At 37.6% G+C, this 18441-nt stretch overlaps 1 protein-coding gene across 1 annotated transcript in view; it reads left to right on the top strand.

Moving 5' to 3' along the window:
* Dscam1 (Down syndrome cell adhesion molecule 1) overlaps positions 1-18441 on the top strand; it is a 915831-nt gene that overhangs the window by 780074 nt on the left and 117316 nt on the right. Inside the window, exons 17-22 of the mRNA XM_068229242.1 lie at positions 3454-3602; positions 3789-3920; positions 4841-5008; positions 10822-11041; positions 15505-15746; positions 15843-15998. Coding sequence (XP_068085343.1) covers positions 3454-3602; positions 3789-3920; positions 4841-5008; positions 10822-11041; positions 15505-15746; positions 15843-15998 — 1067 coding nt within the window. The remainder of the gene's footprint in view (positions 1-3453; positions 3603-3788; positions 3921-4840; positions 5009-10821; positions 11042-15504; positions 15747-15842; positions 15999-18441) is intronic.

Raw genomic sequence — 18441 nt, 5'->3', positions numbered from 1 at the left:
ATCCTCATACGTTTGGGGATGACAGGTTCCATTATATTGCTATGTACCCAGTTATAAAATTAACTTCCAGGATTTTTACTTTTTTAGGTCCAATGCAGTTGTCCAAGAGTGAGTAAAATTTAGATCTCCTCTCCTCCCGCTCTCCTCCACCACCTTTGAATATTTTGGATGGAAAACTCTAATTGTGGCCATACTCATTTTTTGGCGAGTTCTGCCTCTTTCTGAACACAAACAAGCAGCAATCTATGGATGAGTTGAGGAACAGAGGCAGAGAAAAGGAAGTGGCTGAAGTAGATTTTTCTGCTAAGATTAAAACTGGCGAAGAGCCATTCCTCTCCGATCCTTCACACTGCTGGTCGGCTTTTTAATCTTGCTCAGACCTGGCCAGTCAGCAGACCAAGTAAAAGTTAATGGAAAATTCACAGTCATGTACAAGACTGCATCCCACTGTGTTGTGTCAGTTATTTTTATCTGTTGAGAGAACATACATACATACATACATACATACATACATACATATTATCCGCGCACTTTTTAGTGATAGATTTTTGTACTCGTTGGAGAAGTAAGAAGGGTTCCGTTATTACTGCCAACTGAATGGAAATGAAATCTGAATTGAATCGATAATATGATCCATCAATATGAATTTTATAAACCTTTATTATTTTAAACAAACAACTGTGTCACACACACAATATTTAATACTATATAACATTTCCCGTTGCGAAACGTGTTCCTAGCATGAATTCTATAGTTTGGCTTTGCTGTGTAAACAACAACAGTACGAGTACTTAAAGTGTACGCCAGATGGCGCACAGCGATGATAAGCGATTCTTAGTTTGTGTTTCAAAGGTTGCCAATACGAATCTCGAAGATAACCAAAGTCGACCGCTTCAGCACTAGGGTGTAAATCTATCACTAAAAAGTGCGCAGATAATACATACATACATACATACATACATACATACATACATACATACATACAACAAGCAAGGGAACTAGAAAGATTGCAACAATTATCGAGGTATTTCATTGATCAGTATACCAGGCAAAGTGTTCACTGGCATTTTGGAAGGCAGGATGCAATCAGCAGTTTAGAGTAAGTTGGATGAAAACCAGTGTCATTTCAGACCACAGAGGGGCTGTCAGGATAAGATTTTTAATATGCGCCAAGTAATTGTAAAATGCTCAGAGAGGAATAGACAGTAGTGTTTGTTCCGTAGATCTCTGAAGGAGTATGGCAGAGTACCAAGGGAAAAGATATTAGCCATACTGGGGGACTATGGGATTAAAGGCAGATTATGAAAAGCAATCAAAGACATGTATGTTGACAAATGTGCTGCAGTGAGAATTGATGGTAGAATGAGTTCTTGGTTCAAGGTTCTTACAGGGGTTAGACCAGGCTGTAATCTTTTACCTTTGTTGTTCGTAGTTTACATGGAACACCTGCAGAAAGGTATAAAATGGCAGGTAGGGATTCAGTTAGGTTGAAATGTTGTAAGCAGTTTGGCCAATGCTGACAACTTGGTCGTAATGGCCGATTTTGCTGAAAGCTTGCCATCTAACACCTTGGAACTTGAAAATAGATGCAATGAGTATGTAAAAATGAGCCTTTCCAGGACTAAAGTGTGGTCAGTAGGTAGGAAACCTAACAGAATTGGATGTCAGTTTGGGAATACAAATCTGAAACAGGTAGATAATTTTAAGTATTTAGGATGTGTATTCTTCCGGGATGGTAATGTTGAAAGTGAGAATCAAGTTGCAGTGAAGGTAATGCAGTGAGCTTGCAGTTGCGATCAACAGTATTTTGTAAGAAAGAAGTCAGCTCCTGGACGAAACTATCTTTACGGTGGTCTGTTTTCAGACCAACTTTGCTGTATGGGAGTGAAAGTTGGGTGGACACAGGATATTTTATTCTAGAAGTAGCAGACATGAAAGTAGTGAGAATGATTGCTGGTACAAACAGATGGGGACAATGACAAGAGAGTACTTGGAATGAAGAGATTAAGGCTTAGTTAGAAATGAACTCTATTAATGAAGCTATACGCATAAGACGTCTTTGGATGTGGGGTCATTTGAGGTGAATGAGGGAGGATAGGTTACGTAGGAGATCAATGTATTCAGCCATGGAGGGTAAGAAAAGTAGGGAGGGAGCAAGACAATGATGGTTACACTCTGTTTCTAATGATTTAAAGATAAAAGGTATGGAACTAAAGGAAGCAATGCAGTTATTTACAAATAGAGGATTGTGGCGGCATTTAGAAAATTCACAGAGGCTTGCAGCAAGCTGGTTGGTTATTATCTCTCCTATTTTCTCTTTCACCTACTTTCTGTAGTCTTTTTCTTTTCTCTTCCTTCTTACAAGTGCAAATGGCATCCTTTTACTGCTATACACATCCTCTCGTGTAAATCCTTCCCAGCTTTTCTTCACTTACTACTTCCTTGCACCTTCTTTTCATTTCCTGATAATTTCTTCTGTTTTATCCCACTTTCTATTTGACATACTTTTTATTTTTCACTACCTCCTTTACCCTCTCATTCCAACTTGAGGTCTCATTATCTTTCACTATTTGAGCTATTCTGCCACGAGCTTTCCCTGCACAGCCTACAAATGCCTTCTTGAACCTGTCCCATTCCACTTCCACATTCTCCACCTCAGTTCTGGGTATGTGTTGTTTCAGTTAATTTTGGAATTTTTCTTTTACTTCCATATCTTTTAAGGTTTGAACCCCACTATTGGCAGTCCTGAAGTTGGTTTTCAGTGGTTTCCTATTTTCACACCAGGTAATTGGCAGGGCTGAACCTTAATGATGGTCACTGTCGCTTCCTTCCCACTCCTAGCCCTTTCCTATCCCATCATCGCTATATGACCTATCTGTGTCAGTGCGGCATAAAGCAAATTCTAAAATAAGATTGATTGATTGATTGATTGATTGATTGGTTGATTGGTTGGTTGGTTGGTTGGTTGGTTGGTTGGTTGGTTGGTTGATTGATTGATTGATTGATTGATTGATTGATTGATTGATTGATTGATTGATTGATTGATTGGAACTGCAGAAAACTATAGTGACACCATTACTTTTATTTCATAGATTATTCATGAGAAGTATACAAGAGTTGGAAATTCTTCTTCTCCTCCTCTTCCTCCTCCTCCTCCTCTTCCTCCTCCTCCTCCTCCTCCTCCTCCTCCTTCTTCTTAGGACGTCATCTCCCTATGAAGGTTGGTTATGATAACTTGTGAAACAGTGGCTTGAAAGATTTCAGTGAAGTTCGTCCATATTAGCAGCCCAAGTCTTTAGGCCAGGAATTTCGTGTCTCCCTCCAGGTCGTTGTATTTAAATTTTCCCCTCAGTGGAAAGTCACTTTGTTATTAATGCTTCTTTAGTTATTCAAATGGATCTAGAGTTGTGATATTGAGAAATGGCTGATATAAACTTACTGCTATGTTGACAGGTATACTATTCGTGAAGAGATCTTACCTAATGGAGTTTTGTCTGACTTGAGCATCAAACGAACTGAGAGGGGAGATTCGGCTCTATTTACTTGTGTAGCTACTAATGCATTTGGAAGTGATGACACAAGCATTAACATGATTGTACAAGGTAAGAAAACATGCTGCACAATTGTTTTCTCTCTTTTCTGTCCTCCTGGTATATCATTAGTGTAATATTTTACGGATTGGCATCATTTGGGCTTACTAGAAAACTTGAATGCTTTTATTTTTTTTTCATGGGGAAAAAATGAAATAATATACTGTATTATTATTTATATTGTCTATTTCTTTCCAGAGGTTCCTGAAGTGCCATATGGATTAAAAGTATTAGATAAATCTGGACGTTCTGTTCAGTTATCATGGGCAGCTCCTTACGATGGAAATTCTCCGATCAAGCGCTACTTAATTGAATACAAGATCTCAAAGGGTAGGTGATCATATTCCCTTACTCTTTATCGTAATATATGAGCTCTCTTTCAACAATCGATGTATGTGGGTCATATTTTAAAATAATAGATGAGTATGTTAAGGTTGGGTAGTGCTTCAAAAAAAGTTCTGGATAGATCTTCATATTAACAATCTGAAAAGAAAATATTTTATGTGAGTGGCAAATTTTATCAGTGTAGCTTTTTACTTGGAAATGAAGGAGAGGATCTAAGATTCCTTTTCCAGTTGAAGATTATCAGTGTGTATTGTTTATCACCAAATGTTTTTTATTCACATAGTCTTAAGAAATTATACATTTTTTCCTTATAGATCTTCTTCTTCTTCTTCTTCTTCTTCTTCTTCTTCTTCTTCTTCTTCTATTATTATTATTATAGAACTAAATCTAGTGGCAAAGCTGAAAGAGTTTACAAGCCAGACTGGAAAGTTGCATGTAGTGAATGTCCATGACTTGAATCTCAGTGTTACGAATGAAATGAAATGTCGTGTGGCCTCTGGAGAGGCCTGGTGCAGGTCTTTTGATTTGACACCCGTCATGATGAGGATGAAGTGATGATGAAGACAGCACATACACCCAGTCCCTGTGCCAGGGGAATTAACCAATTATGGTTAAAATTCCCAACCCTGCCGTGAATCGAATCTGGGACCCCTGTGACCAAAGGCCAGCAGGCTAAACACTTACCCATGGAGCTAAACAATCTCAGTGTTGACACTGGCCAATCTAAGTGTGCGCGTGCACACAAGTGTGGTGCATGATTAAAAACACCGGCGAAGATCAGAATGAGTCTGGTGAGGCTCCAGCGACCCTAGAAATATCTGAGATAACCTGCTGTTTTTTTTTGTTTTTTTTTAGAGAGAGAGAGTCAATAAATTCACTCATGTACTTCTTTTGTTATCTTATAGGTACATGGGAAAATGATATTGATAGAGTATTAGTACCAGGCTCACAGAATGCTGCTGGCGTTTTCAACTTGCGACCTGCCACTACATACCATCTGCGTATTGTAGCCGAGAATGAAATTGGAAATTCTGATCCATCCGATACTGTTACTATCATCACAGCTGAGGAAGGTAAGAAACTTCTTACTAATTTTCAGAATGAGAAGAATGTGAACTTCATGAAGAGCAAGAAGAATAATTTTTGTGAATTTGTTTGAAGAATAATCTCAAACAACTGTTATTGAATGAAATCAAATTGTTGGAATTTCATTATTTTATTTTGTAATCTTCTTGTCCCCAAATTTATTAATTATGAGTACCGGTGTTCTTTTTGAAACTATGATGTACTATTTCAGTATAAGGTAATTTTAATTAATTACTTAATTAATGGCATATGGCCTCCAGAGAGATTTGGTGCAGGTCGTTTTCTAGTAGACAGTCCATAGGCGACCTGCATGTCAGTGAGGATGGGGCCCAACTCAAGATGATTTCTTATGTTGAAGACACCACAAACACTCCGCTTCCAAGCCAGACAAATTAACCAATTAAGATTAAAATCTCCAACCTGGCTGGGAATCAAACCTGGGACCCCTTGGACCAAAGGCCAGCATTGCTAACCATTTAGCCATGGATCATTTCAATTGTATTTGCAGGCATGAACTAGATCTTAAATAGAAAGTAATACCTACTGATTTTAATCTTTAATGAGAATAGTTTTTATAATATAATACGTCTGTCTTAGAAGACTATTTTTGAATTAATTTGATTAAAAGAAAATCTGTTAGTGTGATTAGCAAAAGTTTTGTGGTGTGCTGGTGTTCCAAGCAGGTAAGCACAAATCTTCTTGAAACTCGTGTTCAAGGTAATATCTTAGAATTTTCCTGCAAACCAGGCAAATGCTGGGGCTGTACCTTAATTATTGCCACGGCCGCTTCCTTCCCACTCCTAGCCCTTTCCTGTCCCATCGTCGCCATAAGACCTATCCGTGTCGGTGCGACGTAAAGCAACTAGCAAAAAAAAAAAAAGAAAAAAAAAAAAAAGGAACGAGTGTAGGTATTCACCGTTCAATAAATGCTACGTCAAAAATAGCCTGTACTGACATGTAACAAACTTTTGAAAACCAGTACAATGGGAGATTTGGGTTAGATTAGATTACTTTTGAGTATTTGCTTGATAGGATTGGTAGGTAACAGAACGTTCCACTGCAAGGAATGAAGCATAACCTTAAAATAGCAGCTTCGCATTGCACTCCACCGGTTGGTAGTGATATACAGTATCATTGTGTTTCTCTAGAGCAGTTCTGCTCGGACACTCTAAGTATCTTTTAAAATCTTGGCTTATATCACCAGTAAACCAAGACGACGCTGGTGATGATTATTGTTTTAAGAGGAAGTAGGCTACAACTAGGCAACCATCATCTATAATAACACTAAGCAGATAGAAAAATGGAAAGGATCTGACATTTTAAAAAATGAAGGTATTGGCCAAAGAAAGAGAAGGACCACGAAGGGCGTGAAAATGAAAGATTCTCTCGGCCTCGCAACCTAATACTGTCAGGGTCGGAAAAGAACAAGGGAGGTTGGAAGGGTAGATGGCACAAGTAAGTTGAAGCAATGGCAGGACTCATCTCAGTGCCCCATGTTCGCCAACACATGCTCCCAAGTTGAGAGCCCTGGGACCCCTTTTAGTCTCCTCTTACGACAGGCAGGGGATACTATGGCTGTTATTCTACCGCCCCCACCAACAGGGGGTAGTAAACAAAGATGTTGCTAGTCCATCTCAACAGAGATTTTTAAGAGCACATGAAATAAAAAAGTAAAAGGAACAAGGAGAATAGTGTGCAAAAGGCTGCGAATAGTTGACGCTTTAACTCAATCACTTTCCGCAAAGAAATTTTCTTCTCTCACATTATTTTCACTTCTTTTATCCATTTTCATATGTATCAAAGTCACAACAATGAAAATATCAAGTGAGCCTTTTGAACATGTGGATTAATAGTCGGTTGTAGTCGAGCATTAGCCTACTGCTAGGAACAAACCTAAACCAAGAACATATGCAACAGACCGATTCTAACCTCCATTTGTATCAGCTGACTAATGAACTAATATTATTAGTTGAAGTTATTTTATTAGACATGTGTAAATCTTTATGAAACAGAATTTGGTTAACTAATAATTATTTTTATGAGTTCTAATATTATTAGTTAGTTTTATGAAACAGGGCCCGATATACAGTGGGCCGATTGCAGAAATGATGACTAGTTTAAAGCCTTAGACAACATCTACTTAAACGACGTCTAAATCGAGCACGATCTTCCATTGCATAAACAATGTTCAGTCGATGTTTAACTACACATCGTTTAAAGTTTCAATATTGGTTTGAAAATGGAGATAGAAGTATCTTTCATGCAACTCTTTGCTTGTCGCAACCAATGAAATTCGTCGTTACGCGCACTGAATGCCAGTCACCTGTTTGTCTTCCTATACATTGCTTAAATATGACTAAGCATGAGCATGACTTGCCCACAGATAAGAGTACCGCTTTCGGTGAAAATTAAATCTCATAATATTATCGACACTAAAGCGGCACGCCACCGTACGGGGAAGTGTAGCTTTGATTATAGCGTTGTTACAGTGAGTGTAATCTACTCATAAATTCGGTAGCTTCGACGAAGGGAAGATGAATCGGTAGTGATATGTAACGGAGTGTGTTGATGTAGCTTGCGTTCTGGAGATCGTAGGTTCGAAACGCATCATGGGCAGCCCTGAACATTGTTTTCCGTAGTTTCCCTGTTTCTACACCAGACAAATACACTAGGGCTGTTATTATGGCTACGGCTCTTCTTCCCCAGTCGTCCTCTTTAAACATTAATCACCACCATCACCACCACTTGCCTTTTCCTATCTGATAGTTGCCGAAAACTTATACGATTATATATATATATATAAACCACATACAACCTACTTTTTAGTTTTACCGAGCTCGATAGCTGCAGTCGCTTAAGTGCAGCCAGTATCCAGTATTCGGGAGATAGTAGGTTTGAACCCCACTGTCGGCAGCCCTGAAGATGGTTTTCCGTGGTTTCCCATTTTCACACCAGGCAAATGCTGGGGCTGTACCTTAATTAAGGCCGCTTCCTTCCCACTCCTAGCCCTTCCCTGTCACATTGTCTCCATAAGACCTATCTGTGTCGGTGCGACGTAAAGCAACTAGCAAAAAAAAAAAAAAAAAAAAACTTTTTAGTTTTCACTATTATGTGTGTTTACTTGACAGTAAATATAAGTGAATCGCTCCTGGTTGATGTATGTGATGGGACAAGTAATTATGACATGCATGCCGGCCCCATGGTGTAGGGGTAGCGTGCCTGCCTCTTACCCGGAGGCCCCGGGTTCGATTCTCAGCCAGGTCAGGGATTTTTACCTGGACCTGAGGGCTGCTTCGAGGTCCACTCAGCCTACGTGATTAGAATTGAGGAGCTATATGATGGTGAGATAGCACCCCCGGTCTAGAAAGCGAAGAATAACGGCCGAGAGGATTTGTCGTGCTGACCACACGAGACCTCGTAATTTGCAGGCCTTCGGTCTGAGCAGCAGTCGCTTGATAGGCCAAGGCCCTTCAAGGGCTGTAGTGCCATGGGGTTTGTTTGGTTTGTTTGTTTTTCTGACATGTATGTAGTTGAAGTAACCTACAATTCCTTGGAAATTACCTCATGTATATTATAAAATATATCGGTTGCCAAGAATTGTATTCAAGTTGACAGTTACCAGACTGTCCCTTTGTCAGTCTCTTATTTTAAGATCTATCTCCCCGTACATGTCAAATGAAATGCTGCTAACCTTTCTTCCCGGAATCGTCTCAACATGGGTATTACAAATTACATGTTTCATTATACATAACCTCTGATTGTGATTCACTCCTCTCATTTGAGGTTAAACAGTGCTCTCGGCAGTGTTTAAACATGACCGGTTGAACATCGGTTTTAGACTCGTCTCTGCAATGCCGCATTGTTAACCATAGACATCGTCTAAACACCGTTTCTGCAATCGGCCCAGTATGTTTGAATGTTCTGTACACAGTCATGCTGTCTGAAAACATGTGTTGTAACAAGATGCAACTATGTAAAGTTTGATAGCAGTCAATATTTAAGCTGTGTGTCGTTATTAAGTTTTGTATGAATAACTAAAAGATGAATTTTATCGTGTGGTTCTATTCTTCTATAAAGTCACATACTGAGAGATAGGAACACAAAAAGGAACATAATATAATGAACATAATGGCAGGGAAGAGGGAGCATTAGAAAGAGGAGACAAGGACAATCTGTGTATCATCATACACTGTAGTCTTCAAATATATTGACTCTCTTCTCATCAGTTCCAGTTCTTCTACATTCATCTCTTCGCAATCCCTGGCAGTGTGTTCATTTTCATGTTCCTATCTCTCTGTATGTGACCCGTTGCATGGAAAGGGATCCGAAGTTGGCAGTAGAAATTTTACAGCATAACCAACGATACGTCAGCATGCATTTTAAGGCTAGTTACAAGATATTAAGAACATTTGCAATTTAATAAGAGCATCATTACCATCATTTCTTCAGTGCTGAAGAAGCAGTCACCAAGAAAGAGATTTTTGTATTGCTGTGGTGAATGAGTTGATGGAACCGATATCTTTAACCTTAGGTGGAAGCTTGCTACATAATCTGATTCCAACAGAGTCAGTATGTCTCATGGCAGTAGTATTACTTTTGTGCTCAATAAAGGTATTATTTCTTGTTTGTTGGTAATTGTGATCAGTATTTTGTTTCATGTATAGAATATATTGCATGATGTTTATGCTTGGTTCTGGGAGTATCATTAATTTCCTAAATAATGTTCTACAATGGCTTAATCTGTAACATCTCGGTAATTCTGATAGCCCATTTCTGTATTAAAAAATAACGTCAAGATTTGATGTGTAGCAGCTTCAGTGACCAGTGCCATAGGGGATGACCGAATAGAAATTCCTCTTTATAAACCATTAATCTCGTCATTATTCCGTATTGAAAAATAGCTAATCACAAAGTTTTTCAAAGTGATTTTAGTATACGTTCTATTTTATTCAATATTTTTTGTGCTGTAATCATTATGCAACCACAGTATCTACACCAGTAAATGTTCATCAATACGTTTTATGTAAATTGTTAAGATTCCTCAGACCTGTGTGTGTGTTAAGATTGAACGAGACTGATGATGCCCAATAAATAGTGGGTGAAACATGTACCTTTAAAATTCTGGTAATTTCTGTGTATTTGACCACACAATAGTGGAATAAAATTGTATTGAATAGGTGGTATTAAAATTACTCCTTGTGTAAACTTTGTGATTAGAAATACCTCTTCAAACACATTCTTCACTACAAGAGTTAAACAGAATATTTAATGCAAAACAAGTAGAACGCTGAGATTTCCCTATTTTATTAACATGACAATCCCATAGTAGTTTTTACTCCAGATAGACAGTTAAACCTTGTGTAGTCAATGTTTATTTCAGTTGCATTTTACATTTAATGCAAGGACATAGCTTTAAGTAGTTGTAGCCTAACATAGTAGTTAGAAGCCTTGAATTCCATAAATTGTCTATGTTAAATTCACTTTTACCTTAATTTGTTTTTACTGTGCCATGTTTCTGATCTCGACAGGACTACATTTGCTGTAATTTTTGTGGATATAATGTCAGAATCGTTAATGATTATGTTTGTATCATCAGCATACAGAACTGGTTTCTACTTAAATATTGTGAAGGAGACATTCATATAGACATTTTTCTTAATGTACACAATTTGCCTCATTTCTATGCAAGAAAATGTTCAGATCTTTAAGATATGTTAACAAAGCTTCCCGTTGTTTGCTTGAATTTATGTTATAAAAGAAATGTGAATTGTTCAGCACATCATAGAATTATGCTTTACAGCTCCAAGTGGTCCTCCTACCAATGTGAAAGTTGAGGCTGAGGACCAGCACACACTCAAGATTTCATGGAAGCCTCCTGAAAAGGATCATTGGAATGGAGAGATCCTAGGTTATTATGTTGGCTATAAACTGGCATCATCAGAATCCCCATACCTGTTTGAGACAGTAGAATTCAGCAAAGAAGAAGGCAAGGAACATCATCTCCAGATAACTGATCTCAAGTGAGTTAACCTGTTTCGCATAAACAGTAGGACTTTTATTTTTTTATTCATTCAGTCTATTTTCACACTCTGTCCATAACTCCTTAATCTCATTGTAAAATGATAGGAATTGTTTTCTTACATTGTAGGATGCAATATTGTATTATTTGCTTATTTGATTTCTACTCTCCACAGTAATATATAAATTTAAAAAAGGTGAGAATTGAATACGTAAGAAATTTCGTACTACAGTACTTAAATTGTGTAATGTTAAAATTTTGTGCAGATGGTCAAGCTCTGACTTACTTTTAAAGGTATCTGGACATTAAAAGTCTTTTTAATCACATTTTTCACTACTTTAAATAAAGTAAGCCTTCCCGAAAACAAAAATATATACTGTAATGTATGTGTGTTGTTCTTTTTCCTCCAAGGAATGATTATTTTAAATGGCTATTTAAATATGGAGCATCAGCTGTCAGCTAACATTACATTTTGGAAAGTGACATTTTGAAATCTTTAGGTACACATTTCTCAGAAACCAAAAGAACTTGAGCAAACAAACTCGGTACTCTCTTTTAATCACCTAAACATTTCAAGGAAGAATGATACAAAGTACATTTTTCCCTAAAATATAAGTAGGCAGTATGGCACAAGCGACCTCCAAATTTTTGAGGGGAAAAATATTTTCATTTTAATAAGATAAAATACTTTTTGGTTACATTCGTAAGTTTTTATTAGTGATGTTAACTTTGAAAAAGGGCATTATGACCCATAAAATATTATGTTCCATGAAAATTCTACCTGAAGTTGTGGCAGAAATTTGAATTTTTAAATGTAATTTATTGCTATTTGCATCCTTGCTAATGAACTAAAGGTGACTGATAGTTGATAGTTGGAACTATTAGTTTCTTAGATATTGCCCCCATTTTGCCGGGCAGCTCAGCCGGTGAGCGAGAGTCTCAGAGGTAGACCGTTCGCTTACTGGCTGTGCAGAAAATTTTTAAGGGCAGGGATAACTTAAGGACTAACAACAAATGGAAGGTACACTAAAAATAGGTTTTAACATTTATTATAACTAACACTCTTCATAAATAAATAAATAATTTACAAAATCTCGGAATTTGAATTGTTTTCTCTTCTCCTCGGGTTATCATTAACATGGGATTTTCTTCATTGAAATCGGCAGATGCGAGAATCTGCAGTTATATAAACATGTGTTAGCCTACATTTATTAGGTAAAATAATCAAAGTAATTTTTGAGAATACCTTTCTCTGATTAACTTTAAATTTATCAACTGATAGATTTTTACAATTATTCAATAAATATTTTCCTCATTATTTATATAAATGTGACGTCGCATCAATCTACATGTTACTCATTGGCTCAGATTTAATGGTTTTGTAAGGTCTACAAATTTCATCTCGCGATTCCCATCCACGGACATGGCCTTTACTTATTCATTTTTTCCTAATAAATAAGATCCTATTCTACTTTAGTTACCAATAAAATTCACTAAAGGTTCATATTTAAATAAATTATGAGCACAACAAACGACGCAAAATCGACCAAAAATTACGTGCGCAGCGGGTATGATATGGCAAATGTCGACAAGAAAAATATTACAACACACAAAATATGGATAAAACTCGCACACACATTCACACTAGGACACACGGTAATATTTAAGCAATTATTTACACGAATACTAGCCCTTAATTATTATTTTATATTTTTTTAGTCTAAGTCAAGGGAAAATTTCATGATGACGATATTGGGTAAAATCATTACGACAAGTTGGGAGGTGATAGAGTCAGGATTATCACTTCAATGAAGAAATTAAGCGTACAACGATGTTTCCAAGAGAATGTTATAAATAGAAATCATCAGAAAAATTATCTTCCAAAAATGCCTATAACACAGGTCAAATTTAAATATACGCGCTTGCGGTCCATGAGTTGCGACTCTTATTTTTACTCTCCTAATATTGTGGTTCTCAGTTAATCCGTGCTCAATCTGAAGAAATTATGTTAGGCAACATACTCTCTTCCCATAAGACTCAATTAATGGATTCACAAATAACTCTCAAATATTAAATCCATTCCCAAGTCCAAAACACATTATATTACACTCATGGCCTTATTTGTATTTTTAACCCGTAATGAAGTTGACCTTATTATTATTATTATTATTATTATTATTATTATTATTATTATTATTATTATTATTATTATTATTATTATTATTATTATTATTATTGACCACGCATGGTCACATTCACGTAGGCTACTGTACGATAAAATTTCATAGATGATCCTAGCATATCTCAAATCCATTAAAAACATCACAATACCATTGAGAGAAATCTGACGTAATGAAACGCACTAACACACTGTCCCATCTGATCTCAAATAAATTATAATTTCATTTTAAATTCAACCAAGATTATCGAAGAGGTCAAATTACTTTTAATATTCCTGTTACGCTGAATTAGGACAGTCGAAATTAGTCTCGAAGACATTCATTCCACGAACTAACTAATAGAATCCAGTACACTTTCATACAGCATCACAAGCTACCTTTCACCAAGGAAAGAAGGAGTGAAAAATCTAACTATAGAAATACTACTAGAAGTTACTTCGAATGAATAAGGAAAAGCAATGTTTACAGTAAATGTACAAAGATTGATAGAAAAAATATTTATAAAGGGTACTCAAGTGAATGTTGAATGCTGGATTTTGGCAGATGACCTATGGCATGGTCAAGTCACCCACCATCGAACGACGCCTCCTCCCATGTCTGAAGTTGCCGTACATCTTAGAAGTTCATTGAAGACGTGAGGACGGACAGGAAATAGCAGTGAAATTCAGCAGGCAGATAGACTGGTGCCTTGAAATATCTCCGAACTCCAATGGTCTTCCTCTTCTGTTTCTTCCGTGAAAGAAAATCTGAAACTGACAAAAAAGCCTTAGAATGTGTTCAAGACACACGCTTGATGATATATGAGTTAGTTGGAATACGTAACTTTTATAAACTCTTCAAATATTTGTAGGTTGACTTTATTATTATATGTCTGAACTGAAGATCCAATATTTAATGAAGTTTGCAAAGTGAAGTTCTCCAGCGAAGTTAACATGTCTAAACGCAGCAGTCGTCGCAGTCAGAGTGATCATCCAGAATCAGAATTCAGGAAGTAAGATTTCCCTTTGGAAATACCACACTTTAATCGTCTTGAGACAGAGGTGTGTCTTCTCAATCCATCTTGATTGGTTACTCTCTTACATTCAGGCGTATATTATCATTTTATTGGCTGATACTGTCAAATGTCAATCGGCCTTGAATTTATCGATCGGCTCATCTCTAGCTCTGCTCTGTGTGTCACGTGGCACACAGCTGACTGAAGGACATCTAACCAACCAAAAAAAAAATCCCCAGCTCGCTCCTCGCTTGCCTGCCGAACTGGAAAATCCAGCTCTAGGTAGCTCGCTCTCGCCGACACGGAAGTGATGAAATTCCCCGCCCTGGCTGTAGAAATAATGTTCCAACTCACTGAATAAAATATTACAAAATTTGAAGGGCACAATATAAACCAAAAAATAGGCATCTTAGAGGTATAATCCATGTATTAATACTCCACGTATTGTTAAAAAATAACTCTTTAATTTCACTTACTTCCCCAATGCAATAAAAATTAAATTTGTGTGTGGTTTTTTTTAAATTTGTGTTCAGATACAGTTTTGGCTAACCATGGATTTGCAGTCTTATTAAACCTCAAGAGGCTGCAAAAACTTTTTTTTCTCTCAGGGAGGTACGCACAGTCATTTTGACAGTTTATGTAAAAAGACCCTCAACCAAATTAAATTTCTGTGTTCATATGAATAAAAGTTTATTTTACAAGAATAAAACAAATTTAAAGTTTCCTAAAAATGTATACATGGATAGGAAATGTTTACCAAGACAGTTGCTTAATATTTATTGCTTTCTTATGTTTGCCGATGGTCGAATTACTGGTCATAATATTTTTTGCAGTAAATAAATACACATTCCCAATCATTGTCAGTCTATTTTTGAGTTTATATTGTGAATTCAAAGAAACTTTTTAAAATTCCAGTTGTCCATAGTGTTGAGTAAAAACAGAAAATGATCACTAGTAACTAATATGAAACACTATTATCACTTTACAACTTCACTTCCTCATAAGTTATTTGAGAAGGTGCTTATAGTGTATTTGACCAGATCAACTTACCGCAAGGAAATGCCTGCCAGTCTTCAAGACCAGTCACACAGAAAATATGGTGCGAAGGCCATTTGTCACCCCAAGTGCAGGAGGGAGAGGACAAGTCCATTCAAAGCTACACAGAGGAAGGAGACTTAAGCTTGCATGGCGTTGAAGGTGTCAAGTATTGCCAACCACATGCACACCATGCACACCTTTTGAAGGTTTAACAAAAAATTACTTTTTCTTTTGTCTTTTCTTTCCTAACAGGACATACACCCAGTACTCGGTTGTTGTCCAAGCATTCAACAAGGTTGGCGCTGGTCCTATGTCTGATGAAAGTCGACAGTACACCGCTGAAGGTATACCTGAACAACCACCTCAGGACACTACGTGCACAACTCTTACATCACAGACTATAAGGGTATCATGGGTATCTCCTCCATTAACAGCTGCCAATGGTGTAATCAAAGGCTACAAGGTTGTGTATGGTCCTTCTGACACTTGGTACGGTGAGTATCTTGCTATGATATATACTAAATTCTCGAGTGTTGATAGAATTGAATTCAAAACCATCTGTTTACTAGGAAATGGCTCTGTGTCAACAGATGAGAACACCAAGGATACAAAGATCACGTCTTCCAGTGAAACCATCTTGCACGGTCTGAAAAAGTATACCAACTACAGCATGCAGGTCTTGGCGTTCACATCTGGAGGCGATGGTGTCCGAAGTGCCCCTATTCACTGTCAAACCGAGCAAGACGGTATGTATATCAACAAAATGAAATCGGCTCCTAATTTTTGTTGATGTCCATCATGTTGTGACGATAAAAATGACCAAGAATTATTGTAACTTTATTGCCACTTATTAGATAGCATACAAATATGCATACATTGACCATTATCATTTCTTCTTCTTCTTTTTCCTTCTTCTTCTTCTTCTATCCTGAGATTTGTTTATGGTGGAATAAACAACTGTCCACCGTTCTCTATCCTGGGCTAATCTCTTCAGAGTTGTCGGAGTGGCAACTGGTAGCCTTTATGACCTGGTTGATGAACTGCTTGTGGTATTTCTTCCCTCTACAGTTCCTTCAAAAGCTGTCTTTATAATTCCTTTGTGCCTTAGAACATGCCTTATCCACGCATCCCTTCTCTTGCACATTAGGTTCTACAAACACAGCATCACCCTTTCAACCATCTGCAGCACCTATTTGTTCATCACTTTGTCCATCCAGGGAATTGTGAATGTTCTCCTATAACACCACATTTCAAAGATCAAAATCATTTTCCTCTCAGTTTCCCTGAGTGTCCATATCTCGCTCAAATATAGCAGCACACTCCGTACAAAGGTTTTCAACCATATATATTTTTTTGTTTTTAAATTTTGAGATGCTGGTCTATGCTTCTTGAGGTGAAGAGGTTATACCTCCTATCATCATCATCATCATCATCATCATCATCATCATCATCATCATCGTCGTCGTCGTCATAAGCATCATTGTGATACTAGAGTCGAAAACATACAAATTTACAGCTAATGTACAAGTCAGTTTGAAGTACACAAAACATAACATGTGAAATCATATTACACATTTCCAGTATTTTGCAATGCCCAATGCACTCTGAATAGCTTGTAAGAGATCATCCTCTCTGCAAGATGTTGGGCACAGAGGCCACTGAACCATGTGGCTCCTAGTTTGTTCTTGTCCATGTTCACACCTTGAGTCACTTGTACTGAACCCCCATTTCGTCACGTTATCCCTGCATCTACCCACTCCTGATCGTAGCATCAGGTACTTCCGCACCAGCCAGCTTTCATTATGTCCAGCTGGTAACTGCTTAGCTGCTGGCATCCATCCAGGAATGTGAGGGGTCCTCTTCTTCACAGTTCCAGCCTTGCCTTCTCTGGTGAGATGGTAAGCACCTTAGATGTCCTGAGGAAGGTCTTCCGGGATCTCAGCCGTTGCTGAGGAGGACTATGTCCATGCAGCAGGTGGGTACTGCTCTGTACCACTTTAAGCCTCTCCCTGTTGCCAGCTACCTCTCTACATACACAGGGTGGCACTAATCCAGCCAGGTAATAGAGCTTAATTGTCGGAATAGGCTTTAAGCAACCTGTTATCAACCTGCGTGTTTCATTGAGAGCCGTATCTACCTGTTTGGCACGAGATGAACTGTACCAGACTGGAGAAGCATATTCAGCAGCAGCAGAACACATGCCGTCATAGCCTGGCTTATTCGGCTTAATAGATTGGAGCTCGAAAAGTGAGATTTTGCTATCCTTCTTCCGAGATACATGAAAGCCTCCGCGGTTTTTAGCAACACTATGCCCTGTGTGCATTTCTGTGTGTACCATGTCTGCTTCCTACTAGGATTTTGGCCTTTATTTTGTTGATTTTCATATTAAAGTCATTGAAGAAGGCCTCCATCTCCTCCAGGTCTATTATCACTTCCTGCATACTTCCTGGATCCTTATTCCTCCAGTTTCCCCCAGTTTCTCCTTCACATTATCGATTACCTTTTTGACTGTAACCATTAAAAAATAAGGGAGAATGGACAGCCTTCACCTCACCCCTGTACACCTGATTATTCTCAAGCTGTATTTCACACTAGCTTTCTTCAACATTTTAAACAACTCTTTCCAGTTGACCAATATTCTCAATTCATTCATTCATATATTCATTCATATCCTAAAGGCAAGGCCTTGTTTCTGCAACCACATTTGTCTCTCCTCTGCTAAGCGTTTCTCAAATAATTGGAAGTTTTCCAAAGAGGTGTTATTTTTACCATTGAAAATCAATAGTGAAGTTGGTATAATGTAATAATTTATAGCATTTTAAGAAAGTTGTCATTTTCAAAGATATCATTGTTGAAAAAAAATTGTCTTTCTTCTTAGGGAAAGCCTTAATTATGCTATGAGCTTACTTATTTGGTATGTGTGTCCAACCCTTGTCCTATATCTGTATGGTGTTGGGTATGAAGTGAGATGAATCTTTTTAGTGAGTTTTAATGAGCAGGTTTCATTCCTGAAGTCACCCTCATCATAGGAGTTGATGAGATGAAATGAATGACTTGATATATGATAGTAGGAATGTAGCATATAGCCTACTCCTGTTGTTGAATAGCACCAAGTGGTCTGCTCAAGGCTTCATGTCTCCATCTGACGGATGAATCACAATCAACAGAGTCATATGCCCTCAGTCCTTG

Source organism: Anabrus simplex, chromosome 9 (genome assembly GCF_040414725.1).
Source record: "Anabrus simplex isolate iqAnaSimp1 chromosome 9, ASM4041472v1, whole genome shotgun sequence".
NCBI lineage: Eukaryota > Metazoa > Arthropoda > Insecta > Orthoptera > Tettigoniidae > Anabrus > Anabrus simplex.
Note: the sequence above shows the minus strand (reverse complement) of the source record. Positions and strands in the feature narration are given on the sequence as shown.